At 46.0% G+C, this 11,190-nt stretch overlaps 4 protein-coding genes across 6 annotated transcripts; 2 read left to right on the top strand and 2 right to left on the bottom strand.

Annotated features, from left to right (window-relative positions):
• Positions 1-128: 128 nt before the first annotated feature.
• Positions 129-3,969, top strand: BDBG_05229 (mold-specific protein). 3 transcript variants are annotated; one of them, XM_031722042.1, is made up of 4 exons: positions 129-1,501; positions 1,691-2,747; positions 2,913-3,516; positions 3,753-3,969. In XM_031722042.1, exons 1-3 carry the CDS (start codon positions 1,235-1,237, stop codon positions 2,999-3,001), a joined length of 1,413 nt encoding a protein of 470 aa, XP_031578831.1. In that variant the 5' UTR covers positions 129-1,234; the 3' UTR covers positions 3,002-3,516; positions 3,753-3,969. The 3 variants fall into 3 exon arrangements, with proteins under 3 accessions (XP_031578831.1, XP_002624460.2, XP_031578832.1); XM_031722043.1 differs by having other exon boundaries at positions 541-1,501; positions 1,691-2,775; positions 2,913-3,543; XM_002624414.2 differs by lacking the exon at positions 3,753-3,969 and having other exon boundaries at positions 2,913-3,678.
• On the bottom strand, positions 3,175-5,169 carry BDBG_05228 (uncharacterized protein). The gene is made up of 4 exons (XM_002624413.2): positions 4,834-5,169; positions 4,441-4,742; positions 4,143-4,266; positions 3,175-3,967 (listed from the first exon to the last, which is right to left on the bottom strand). Exons 2-4 carry the CDS (start codon positions 4,602-4,604, stop codon positions 3,911-3,913), a joined length of 345 nt encoding a protein of 114 aa, XP_002624459.1. The 5' UTR covers positions 4,605-4,742; positions 4,834-5,169; the 3' UTR covers positions 3,175-3,910.
• Positions 5,170-5,246: 77 nt separating this feature from the next.
• Positions 5,247-9,112, bottom strand: BDBG_05227 (RSP protein). Its single transcript, XM_031722041.1, has 6 exons — positions 7,967-9,112; positions 7,588-7,902; positions 7,305-7,505; positions 7,021-7,239; positions 6,730-6,952; positions 5,247-6,670 (listed from the first exon to the last, which is right to left on the bottom strand). Exons 1-6 carry the CDS (start codon positions 8,528-8,530, stop codon positions 5,733-5,735), a joined length of 2,460 nt encoding a protein of 819 aa, XP_031578830.1. The 5' UTR covers positions 8,531-9,112; the 3' UTR covers positions 5,247-5,732.
• On the top strand, positions 9,037-11,147 carry BDBG_05226 (26S proteasome non-ATPase regulatory subunit Nas2). The gene is made up of 4 exons (XM_002624411.2): positions 9,037-9,505; positions 9,674-9,746; positions 9,856-10,229; positions 10,404-11,147. Exons 1-4 carry the CDS (start codon positions 9,335-9,337, stop codon positions 10,530-10,532), a joined length of 747 nt encoding a protein of 248 aa, XP_002624457.1. The 5' UTR covers positions 9,037-9,334; the 3' UTR covers positions 10,533-11,147.
• Positions 11,148-11,190: the final 43 nt, after the last annotated feature.

Raw genomic sequence — 11,190 nt, 5'->3', positions numbered from 1 at the left:
CTAGCTTCTGGATAATTTAAGGAATCTAGACCGCTTCTGAATTAACTAGTTAAGTAATAACTTTACACATGCTTTTGAAACTCAAGAAGAGTATATGAAAAAAGTAGTTGTTCTCAAGTAATATATTACTTAGAGATAAAACCGCGAGATCTATGTATGTCAGAGTCAGAATCTCATGAAGGTTGCGAAGCGTTTTATATTGAGCATTCTCCCTTGGGCTGAGAGAGCGAGTCATATAAAAGACAGAGAGTTCTTGGGACATTATTATTATATATAGGGCCTAACAAAATGACCGACCACCTAGTTATATACTCTAGGGAATCGGGGAACGGCAACACAGAACCCCAATTCCATCAGCTCTTCAGCGGGAGGCATTGGACGGAGATTGAAAAGACCACACATAATTAATTGGACATCTTGTTGTCCCACCTTTGTCACAGTTATGGCCACCCGCGCGATGGTTATTACTAGTCAACGCAACGCGTTCCTCATGTCCTTTGCCGTCTTGCTGTTCGCCTGGAATTGCCCCTAGCTGAGGCTGGTGAAAATCCTATAGCCACCGCTAGTGAGGATTGAGTGGAGAATGGCTTGGGACTTTGGACTTTGATATCAAAAACTCCACCGGGGGCGCGCAAACCAACACCTACACCTACATCACCGCCTACAATACAGAGTACAATTGCTACGCTTCAGCGACAGGAACGACAATCATGAGCTCACCACCACAGCTTACGCTTTTGCGCTGACAGTTGACCCTCACTCCAACTTGAAGCCCGCATTTTGCTGCAACACAAGTTGCTCTTGAAGGCGCGTCCTGCCTTAGCCCTTGGGGCCAACTTCCTCCGCTGCGGGCTAGACCATCGATCCTAGCGGGCCTGCCCAGCGTGATTGAGATCAAGTCTCTCAATTGGGCCATTTATCAAGCGGAGCCCCAGTGTTATGAAGTCTTTGAGCTGTTGGCTTCGCTAGCTGGAGTCCTTCAAACTGCAATTCCAGGTTTCCTGGGCTGTGTTTACAGTGTTTACACCAGGTGTGGCCATTCAGATCCCGCTACCAAGCGGGACTGAGATCGTGGGCTTCATCTTGCATATTTTCGGCCGTCGTTTTCATGCAGAAGGTCGCTGCAACTGGGCATGATGTTAGTGAGATTCAGCTAGCCATGTTGAATAATGCCCCTCCTTGAACGCCAGCTGCTTGCTAGCTGGTGGCGATAATTGTAGGAGCGATTTCCGTGATGCTGCTTGTGTCAATGGGTTACCCCTCAGCAGCGGATCGAGTGTGTTATCCTGGGAAAAGGATAAATATCTGCTTCAGCCACGTTTGTCTTTCGGCTCCGTCTGCGTCTTCTTATATTCCTTCAACGCATTTTCTAGCATACAAAGTGTTTAAAATCTTCTCAGCTTCAATTGATTCTATTTTCAATTCAGTTATTTCACATTTACTCTATTTCTCGCCTTCGACTCCCTTCAAAATGTCTTACAACAACAGCAGTGGAAGCTACGTGAGTGATACATCCTGCACCCGTTTGGTTCCCGCAGTCCAACCCTCTTACAATCCGTCAAGGCCCATGGAAACAGCGGCCACGGCGGAGTAAGATCACAATATCATGTTCCCTGCCGGCCAATCCTTTGAAATTCCAATTGGATACTTTTCTAGCAGTAGAATGTCACCGTTCACTAACACCAACCAGTCTACTTCCCGTCGTGATGAGGATAGCAATAACTCCTCCAACCGCAGGGATAATGACGATTCCTACGGCTCATCAGGTCGGTCCGGTGTAACCGGCTCCTATGGCTCCGGGGGCAACAACAACAGCAGCAGCACCCGGCGTGACAATGATTCATATGGGTCCTCCGACCGCACTGGGGGCAACGATTCGTACAGCTCTTCGGGCCGAACTGACACATATGGCTCTAACAAACGTGACGACAATGACTCTCACGTCTCTTCTAACCGCACCGGGGGCACCGACTCTTACAGCTCCAACAAGGGCAACGACTCCTACGGCTCTACCGGCCGAACTGGTGGCAATGACACATACGGATCCAGCAACCGCGGCAACGAGTCCTCCTATGGCTCCTCCGGCCGAGCTGGCGCTGGCAGCGACAGCCATGGATCCAGCAACCGCAACGATTCGTATGGCTCCTCTACGCGTACTGGAGGAAACGATTCTTACGGCTCTTCGGATAAAAACAAGAGCTCCCACGGCTCCTCTGGAAACAAAAATGATAGCTACGGCAGCAACAAGCGGAGCGATAATGATTCCTACGGCTCTTCCGATAAAAACAAGAGCTCCTACGGCTCCACTGGGAATAGCGGAAGCAATAATAACAATAGCAGCTATAACAGCAGCAAACGGGATGACAATGATTCCTACGGACCCTCCAGAAATACGGGCAAGGGAAGCGATTCATATGGCTCCGATAACCTGAACAAGAAGAGCAGCTCCTCGTACGGGTCGTCCACCAACCGTCGTGATGATGACAAGTCTTACAGCTCCTCTGATCGAAACAAGAGCTCTACCTATGGCTCCACCAAGCGCGACGATGACTATACTACTACTACTACTACTACCAGTACTTATGGGTCCAACACTAACCGTCGTGATGACAACTCCTACGGTTCTTCCGATCGAAACAAGAGCTCTACCTACGGCTCCGGCAAGCGTGACGATGATGACAACGATACTTATGGGTCGAAGTCCTCTAATAAATATGGAGATAGGAGTGGCTCTGGAGAGAAGAAGGGTGAGTACTGAATTTAGAAGGGGTTCAAGTAGGTTAATGAAGACACAGTTCGGAACTCTACTTTTTCATATCCTCACGCACACATCCTTTTTTGCCGGTGTTCTCCTCTTACTGAATAATGCTTTCTTGTATATTTACTGACTGACTCTATTTCACTTCATTTAGAATCTATGGCTGATAAGGTTATGGGAAAAGTTGGCGACATGATCGGTGAAAAGATCCAAGAAACCTTGAGTAGTGGAAAGCGGAATTAATTCTCTAATACCCCTGTTTTTCATGAAAGACCTCCCCCATCCATCATCCATCATATCTCGCTCGACCGTGAGCCATTCCTAACATGGAGAATACCATGCCGTTGTAATTTTTTTCGAACTTATTGAATTTAATTTCGTTTGAATACGATCTTGCCTCATTCTTCCACCCAACCGCCGTTCACTCGTCTCTAGGTGCTTTGGCCTTCAAAAAAAGTTGTTGTTATGTTGACTATGTTGACTATGTTGACTATGTTGACTATCATGATTCACCACGCCCCTGGGCATTGCTTGCGCTGCCGAACATGATGATTGCAACTAAATCACGTCAATGATTGAACTTAACACAAAACTGTCTAGAGCCCTGATGTTGTTTGAAATGCCCTGCCGTCCTCATCCTACCTACGCTGCGTACAAATACATCTACAACTCCATTTCTAACCAGGGATGTACAGATACGAAACCAAGTCATTATTCTTGTTAAAAACAACGAATCCGCTGAACGAAATTGTATGCATGTATGTACGATCACAGAAACAGACATGGTATGGACCTTATCAAGGGCAGTGGGCCGGGGAGGGAATGGGAAAAGGCCTGAAAGTGCCATCCCGCCTCCCCGCCACCCCGCTCGTTTAACTAGGCTTCAATCAAATCCATTTAATTTCTTCATAATATATATAATTTTTATACATACACATAACGCTTCATGAAAAAAGGGAAGAAAAAAAGCTAAACAAATTATATCATAACACAGCTAGCCCGAGAATGGAGTCAAAAAAGTCCCCTTCCACTCTCCAATCTCGTCGAATTCTCTTATTTATTTAACCCACGGTGAATCTGGTCTTTGTCTGTGTTACTCTTCCAGATTTGAAGGGCGAAGTGAATTTTTTTTTCTCCCAAAACCATTACCCACTAGTGGTTAACGCGTGGACCCATGGAGTCATTCTTTGATCCGAAACGTTGGGGATTCTAATAGATTTGAATGTCCCACATGTTAGTTTTCTTCTCAATTCCATGTTCGTTTCTTGGGTTTCCCCTCTTTTTGTACCCTCAAACGGATAGGTAGTAAGAGGGAGAGAGAGAGAGAGAGAGAGAAAACGAGTGATAGAGAAAGAAAGAAAGATAGTGCAAGTATATATCATACCTCCGACTCCTGCACCTCACCCGCCTCCAAGATCTTCTTGATGCACGCAACCTTATCCTCCGTCCCGAACTCAGCGTGCAGAATGGCATTGCTGGCAACGTCATGGATGCCCTGGGCGCCTTGTCTATTAACACACAAGAAGGGGGGCCAGCGTCAGTCAGTAATCAGTGAAATGGAATTTCTCAACGGCAGCCAAAGAAACAATAACATCCTACTCAATAACATAAACAAGCAGGGATCCAAAGCGGGGATAGTGATAACGAAAAACGAAAATCCGAAAAACGAAATCCGAACATACCGATGCGTAATAAACACCTGAAACCCACTCACGACCTGCGCCATCGGGGTCGAGCTGTCCGATTTCCACTTCTTCAGCGCCTGCACATCGTCGATGAAGACGAGGAAGTCATCGTTGTCGCCTTTGTAGAAGACTTTGTAGATACCGACGTTTCCGCGAGTCATGATTGCTGTCTTTTTGGTGGCTTGATTTGGTTTGGTTTGGTTTGGCTCTGCTGATTTTGACAAGTGTTTGAATTTAGTAGTGATAGATGTATATAAGCGAGGAAGGTAAGTTGAATTGTCTGAATTGAAAGTATATATCTAGTGGGCCATGGGGTTAGCTATATATATATAGTCCCAAGGAAGGGAGGGCGTTTGATTTGCCCGATAGGGAGGAAGGGTCATTACTCACAAAAAGCAGGCCGGGGGGTGGATTATTTCCTGATTTCCCCAAAGGCTAATAATATCGTATTACAATCCCAATGGCTTTTCTCCGTTATTGTGCAGCAAAGCGCTGTTAAATAGCAATAGTGTGATGTGGCAAGGTATGGTAGAGAGCAGTAGAGTTGCGTGTGAGTTATAGAGCAATTGAGAGAGCAAAAGAGATGAGCTTAGATTGCTAGCTAGCTATATTTCGTTTCGAGAGCTTTGGGATATTCCTTTTTATTGTGGTTGGGAGAAGTCAAGGAAAATGCAGCCCATATCCATATAATATATCATACATATATCATAGGTAAATAAATACAATAAATACAACATGTTCCGCCCGCAGAATGCCCGCCAGCGCTGATGTCACTCCCCAGCGCCTAGCCCCGTCTCCTGGATTTCAACGACGTCATCGGCCAACGCTTCTAGCGCCGGTTCCGCCCCGCCCAGTAAATGAGAAAGAGAGCTGGGCGGTGGCACTTGGGGGGAAACAATCCACAAACTAATTAACGCGGAAAAACTTGGTTATCCTGGATACGTCATAACCCAATTGTTCCAGATGGTTCTTGTCATTTCATTCTTTTAGCCAGGCAGGCAATTAGCTAGTTAGTTCGTTTGGCAATGGGTGCCCCTTAAAATGCGAAAGCCATGAATTTATATAAAGAATTTATTATAATCCCACCATCACCCACCAACCAATTCATCATGAACACTACCCCTTTCCCCCTGTCTATGGGCTGTTCTATCTCCTTCCATCCGCCCAATACGCCTCCCTTAACTCTTGAGCCATGATACGGACTATAAAACTTATGTGCCGTACAAGTATATTACTATTACGTACCTAACATTCGGGCATCCAGGAAATCCCAGCGGAAAAGCACAGAATCAACAGGTCATGGTAGGTACAACTGGGGTGCTCGTCTTGAAAATGGAAACGCTCCATCTCTTCCTGAGCGATGGCTTGTTACGTTCGCTCCCGAACGGACTATTTGCCTTTTTTTTCTCTGCCCGTCCCTTCGAGGATGCTTTCTGTTGCTGAGCGTCGACAACCCCAAACGAACGGCAGTCGAAATCATCTTTTTCCTCATGAACGATCTCATGAGCTCTAGCGGAATTCATCGAGGATGAAACGGTTTCCGTATGCCCGATGTAGTCCCAGAAGGAGATGTCCTCTTTGCATGTAATAGTACGCTCAACGGACTTCGTTGTGATCGTGGTCGCGAGACTGCTGGATCGCCTTGTGAACGGCCGTCGTGAACTCAGTCTTCTAATAAAAGATTCTGCGGATGAGCGTATCAAGTGCTCTCCTCTCCAGGCCGGCATTCCTGGATATGGAAGAACGTCACACGTCCAAACATCATAAAGCGATTTTTCCATTCGAATTCTGTCCTGCCGCTTAGGGGCGAGAACAACAGACTGGCGTGCTAATTGGAGGGATTGTGATCTCCCAAGAGTGGATGATCTGGTATGGTTGTCATGGGGTACCGCTTGGGTTCCTTTAATGAGAAGGCGAACGCAATCTGGGTGCGAAGGCGCGCTGAACAAGGAACCGTGGATGGATGAACGACGGCTAAGTTTGTGTACTTGCCTATCAAAAACGGCTGCGGAAAGTGGTTTCATAGCCAGCCGGGTCGTGGAGTATTTCTGCATAATGATATTTTCATCCAACGAGTTATGCGTCTCAGCTAGTGACTGTCTCATAAGGTGGTCCTTCCAGCGGGAAGCCTCTCTCTCAGAACATCCAGTCAATACTATTTCAAAAGTTTGCTTCCGCGCCTCGAAGACCAATTTCCAAGAAAAAGGTGCATAAACACAGTGGAGGCCTAGAATCAATTAGTTTCTTTTGTAGCATTTTACTATATCACAAATTGCCACCACTCACCTATACCGTTGTCCGCAGGTTCTACGCTGGCGCCTGGAATATGAATTACTGCAACAGCATTGAATTTCCGATTGTCTTCGCATGGGGTTGCGAGTAGGAAGTATTTACCAAATAGACAACAAAGCATATATTCACCAGTGACGCTGTCTTTGGTTTGATACGTAACATGCAGAGCTCCACACAACTTGATAGGCCCAAAGTCGTGGAGCACACTGCGGTCACCCTAATTAATAAAATAAATCAATACTGAAACAACTGTATGTTCGTATAGATCAGAACGAGATTCCATACCTTTTTCGCAAAATCGAGTCTCTCTCCTAGCAACATAGATTTCCGAATTCTATCTTTGGCGACTGGATCTCCCGTAGCACGATTTATGTCCTGTGATGCTGAAAGTGTCCGCTGTAAGGCCCCCTCGATTATAGCGTGGGAGGAAGGACAATCGGCAACAGGTGTGCTCTTGAGCAGTTCAGCAAGGAATAGTTGATACTTGCAAACCCGTTGGATTGGCTATTGAATGTGGTTGTTAGCAGCAATCTTTGCCAACGCTCACGTAATCAGCAATGGACACGCACCTTCATCAGGAGGTCACCAAGAGTAAAACATTGGTTAGATATGGCTTCACGAGTATTAGTGGAAACCACATTTTTCAAGAGAGCTTCAATCCCGTGATCGAAAGCCTGCCAACTCGTTATTGACTTGCGTAACAGGTCTATCTCCTTGAATACAAGTTGGTATTTGACGCCATAGTCTTCATAAACTTTAAACTGTGGAAGCTATAGCAGGATGGGATGTGTTAGCCTATGATAAAAAAAAATGATAAACAGGCAAAAAGGCGTAAGCAGTCATAGGTTTTACCATTGATTGCATTATCCTAGCCACCATAGCAGCCTCGTTTGGTTCTGCTGCCACCGATTTGGACGACTTAATCCGGGAATCGACAGGTTCACGCAGCTTTCTTGTGGTCACTGACTTCCGGCTTGCTTTCGTCAGGCTAGCGTCCACGTTGCCAAACTTAATATGCCGGCGCGCAGTCGTCCATATTGGGGTGACGACCCTATCTGACCGAGGCATCGCGTCCTCCAACTTGATTAGGAGATCTTCGTGTAAACCGATAAGATCGAGTGTGCTCCGCTGCAGTGCAGTCTCAGTTATTCCTAGCGTGGTCAGAACCTTTTTGAAATCATTAGTATTCCAACTCAAGTATATTCGAGGCGGCTTAGCATAGTCAACATACCTCTGCAAGCGCCTTTAGCGCCGCAAGATATGTGATCTCTGTCTCCAATATCTCCCTTATTACCTGTCGTCTTTGGACAGCACGGTTCCATGCACCTTCATCCAGAGACAGCGTTGATGTCAGTTTGTTGCTCTCCATAGATACCCTTGCATCTGACCCAGAAAAGGCGCTGCTGTGGCACGCACTTCGCTGGGTACTTGTCTGCGTATTTGTTCGCGGGCGGGTCAGCAAGCTTAAGCTTCCAAGGCTGGCCGTTTTGACAGTCATCAAATTGGACGAGGACGCAGTAGACGACTGGTCTGGCTGGCTTTGGTAGAGTGAGGGGAACATCCTGTAACTCTCGTCTTCACTCTCATCGTCAGGCCACCCCACAACATAGCGTGGTGGGCCGTCATAGTTTGGCGTTCTTTTCTTCCGCATGCTCCTTATCCATCGTTTGAAGCTGTGGGAGTCCCGATTGGCAGCTGGCATCACAGGGACTGCAGTAGGCTCTGATATGGAGGATTGATCTCCAAAAGACTTTCTCTTAGAATCTTCCTCCATGCTCTCTCCAATAGATTCCATGGGCAAGGTCTAGCTATTTAGACATGGAACCCAAGCGAATAGCTTGGGGGAAAGAAAGAGAAATGTGGGAGCAACTGGATGGATTGTTGCAAGGAGTGAATGATAAGAAGACGTAGTCTATCAGATACACGAGGCTGACGCGACAAAAAAAAAGTATATATAGGCGAAACTGCCAACGTATGACGGCAGTAAACAGCACGAATGGAGGAAGCCACAGCTGGAAGGGTTTTCGGGTCATTCTTGCAAACTGAGAACTAGATTTAAGAAACAGCCAAAGCATACGTATGCAGCGTACTTTGCAAGTGAGGGGTATGCTCGTAGTAGACATTACCTATAGGTATACCTTATAGGTATGTGTATGTACGCATACGCTGTAGAGATGTGGACTGGCATTTCTGTTCTTCCACACCAGGCAGGTTATGTATGAGGGGACAGACAGGCACACACGCTCTTGGATGTCACCAGAACCACTCACTTTATAGAGCAGACGAAAGGAGACAACGCAATATATGTGTGTATATGCGTTGCCCGCCTCCAAAGTCTCCCCGTCTCCCCTTTTCTTCCCCGAAGATTCAGTTGTAGATACCGCGAAGACCCGGCTCTTGGCAATCCATCAGACTTACATAATCACATAAATATCTGGCTTGTTGCCCGCATTCCAATCCAATAATGAGAGTCTGCTCCCGAAACACACCCCCGCAACAAAGCCAACTCTTCTTCTTTTCCTCCCGCTCTACGAATTTTCGTCCCAGAATCATAGCCATGAGGTCTTGACGGATAGAGCCTGAAAATCCACCCCTCGAAATGGGCATTCCAATGGACGACGACATTCATGCACCCACGTTGGCCTCGGGCCCCACCTCCGCGCCAACGCGAAATGGTCGCGAGCTGTCGAGCTTGTCTCTAGACGAGCTTTTTGATGAAAAGGAACGCCTGGAAGCGGAGTTTCGGGAACTTAGCAGTGTGCTTGATTCTGTATGTTATCTCCTTTTGTTTTTCTTTTTCTTCTTGGCTTTTCCCCTTTCTTCTGGTAGAAGCATTTGTCGTTCTGAAAATCAAATATGCCCCTCCACAGAATGGGCTTGACCACTGGACAGTGAAGTAGGAGTCGCTAGAACTAATCGTTATATGCGGTTGATGTAGCATGGAGTTACTATGTTAACGAGCCTGACTACTTTCGATGGATACCCCCGGGACGATTTGGATATTGCGCAGAGTACGTCTCCTCTCCACCATCGATGGACAACGGAAGATGACAGGGGGAACGAAACAAACAAATATAACAGTGAATTAGAACAAATGCTAAACTAAATCCTCGCCCACAGTCCGCACGACACGAGCGCGAATAATCCACCTACGGAATGACTACAAGGATGTCATGGCGAGGGTCGAACAGGGCGTCCACGAAGGCTTCGCCCGGCTCCGTGATCAACAGAACGCAAACTGCCCTCCAACAACCACAACCTCTACCCCATCAACGTCGACCTCTACAACCTCCGTCGAAGATTCAGCCACCAGCAGCGCACAAGCGGGGATTATAGAGACACCATTTGCAAAGATTAATAACGTAGCCGACGGGAGCCCTGCAGCGCAGGCGGGGATTAAAGTGGGAGACAGAGTCCGCAGCGTTGGACACGTTAATTGGATGAATCATGAGAACCTCACGAAAGTGGCGGAGGTTGTGCGGCGGAATGAAGGGGTATGTTGTTTATTTTATTTTATTTTACTTTCTTTCTTTCATTTAGTTGTTAAACTATATACCCCCACACGGAGAGGATTTTGACACTTGTTTAAGCCTTTTTCTTTTTCTTTTTCTTTTCTTTTTTTTTTTTTTTGCTCTTCCCTGCGCTAACATACCTTTCGTTTTATTTAGAAAACCATCCTGGTTAAGCTCGTTCGGAAAGATGAATCTGGTGAGATGAAAGACCTCACTGTGCAGCTTACCCCCCGCCGGAACTGGGGGGGTCTAGGCTTGCTGGGGTGCCATATTGTGTTAGTATGAGAAGGCGGAAATTGGCAGGTACATTCTGCAATTACCAGAGCTCTCCTTTTTCTTTTTTCTTTTTAACATTCCATTTTTTTTGCTTCTGTTATTATCTCTTCCTTTGGTCTGGTGCAGAGCTGAGAGTTCACTGGACTTCACCGGGCTTTTTTTTTTTTTTTTTTTTTTTTTTTTTTTTTTTATTTGGAGTACAGGCTATTTTCCCAAGGACCACTCGATATGATTTTAATGCGCTGTATGAATTTAAACGAGCTTGCCTGATTTTGGTTTCTCTTTCTTTGTTTCATTTTCTTCTTTTGTTTAATTTAGTTTTCATAGCTGCTACTACTACTTCTTCCTCCTCGAATTCTATTCTAATCAATGTTTTCCTCTATTTCCCCCTTTTATTCCCCTTATGTCAAGCAACAAGAAAGCAGAATTCACAGTTTGAAAGGAGGCACTACAGTATACATAGTTAACCTTCCAGACAAGGGCTACAAAACATACAAACAGAGATAGTGAAAACAAACCCAAGGCCATGATTTAAATAGGTTGACAACAAAGAAAAAAGGTCAAGCAGTAAGTTTCTAATAATAATTACCCTTAGTTATGAATAATTGTTATAAAGAAATTAAGAAATTCAAAGCAAATGGAGATTTGCGAATCAACCACGTGACCT

Source organism: Blastomyces gilchristii, assembly GCF_000003855.2.
Source record: "Blastomyces gilchristii SLH14081 genomic scaffold supercont1.10, whole genome shotgun sequence".
Taxonomy (NCBI): domain Eukaryota; kingdom Fungi; phylum Ascomycota; class Eurotiomycetes; order Onygenales; family Ajellomycetaceae; genus Blastomyces; species Blastomyces gilchristii.
The sequence above is the reverse complement of the archived record's forward strand: the minus strand, read 5'-3'. Positions and strand labels throughout refer to the sequence as shown.

Coding starts and splice junctions, on each gene's coding strand:
- BDBG_05228 (XM_002624413.2), bottom strand. CDS start 4,604: ATGACTCGCGGAAACGTCGGTATCTACAAAGTCTTCTACAAAGGCGAC. Junction 4,267..4,440: donor CAGGTGTTTATTACGCATCG/GTATGTTCGGAT, acceptor GTGTGTTAATAG/ACAAGGCGCCCAGGGCATCC. Junction 3,968..4,142: donor GTGAGGTGCAGGAGTCGGAG/GTATGATATATA, acceptor CAAATCTATTAG/AATCCCCAACGTTTCGGATC.
- BDBG_05229 (XM_031722042.1), top strand. CDS start 1,235: ATGCTGCTTGTGTCAATGGGTTACCCCTCAGCAGCGGATCGAGTGTGT. Junction 1,502..1,690: donor ACAACAGCAGTGGAAGCTAC/GTGAGTGATACA, acceptor AACACCAACCAG/TCTACTTCCCGTCGTGATGA. Junction 2,748..2,912: donor TGGCTCTGGAGAGAAGAAGG/GTGAGTACTGAA, acceptor CACTTCATTTAG/AATCTATGGCTGATAAGGTT.
- BDBG_05227 (XM_031722041.1), bottom strand. CDS start 8,530: ATGGAATCTATTGGAGAGAGCATGGAGGAAGATTCTAAGAGAAAGTCT. Junction 7,903..7,966: donor CGCTAAAGGCGCTTGCAGAG/GTATGTTGACTA, acceptor GATTTCAAAAAG/GTTCTGACCACGCTAGGAAT. Junction 6,953..7,020: donor GACTCGATTTTGCGAAAAAG/GTATGGAATCTC, acceptor TTTATTAATTAG/GGTGACCGCAGTGTGCTCCA.
- BDBG_05226 (XM_002624411.2), top strand. CDS start 9,335: ATGGGCATTCCAATGGACGACGACATTCATGCACCCACGTTGGCCTCG. Junction 9,747..9,855: donor CGATTTGGATATTGCGCAGA/GTACGTCTCCTC, acceptor CCTCGCCCACAG/TCCGCACGACACGAGCGCGA. Junction 10,230..10,403: donor TTGTGCGGCGGAATGAAGGG/GTATGTTGTTTA, acceptor CGTTTTATTTAG/AAAACCATCCTGGTTAAGCT.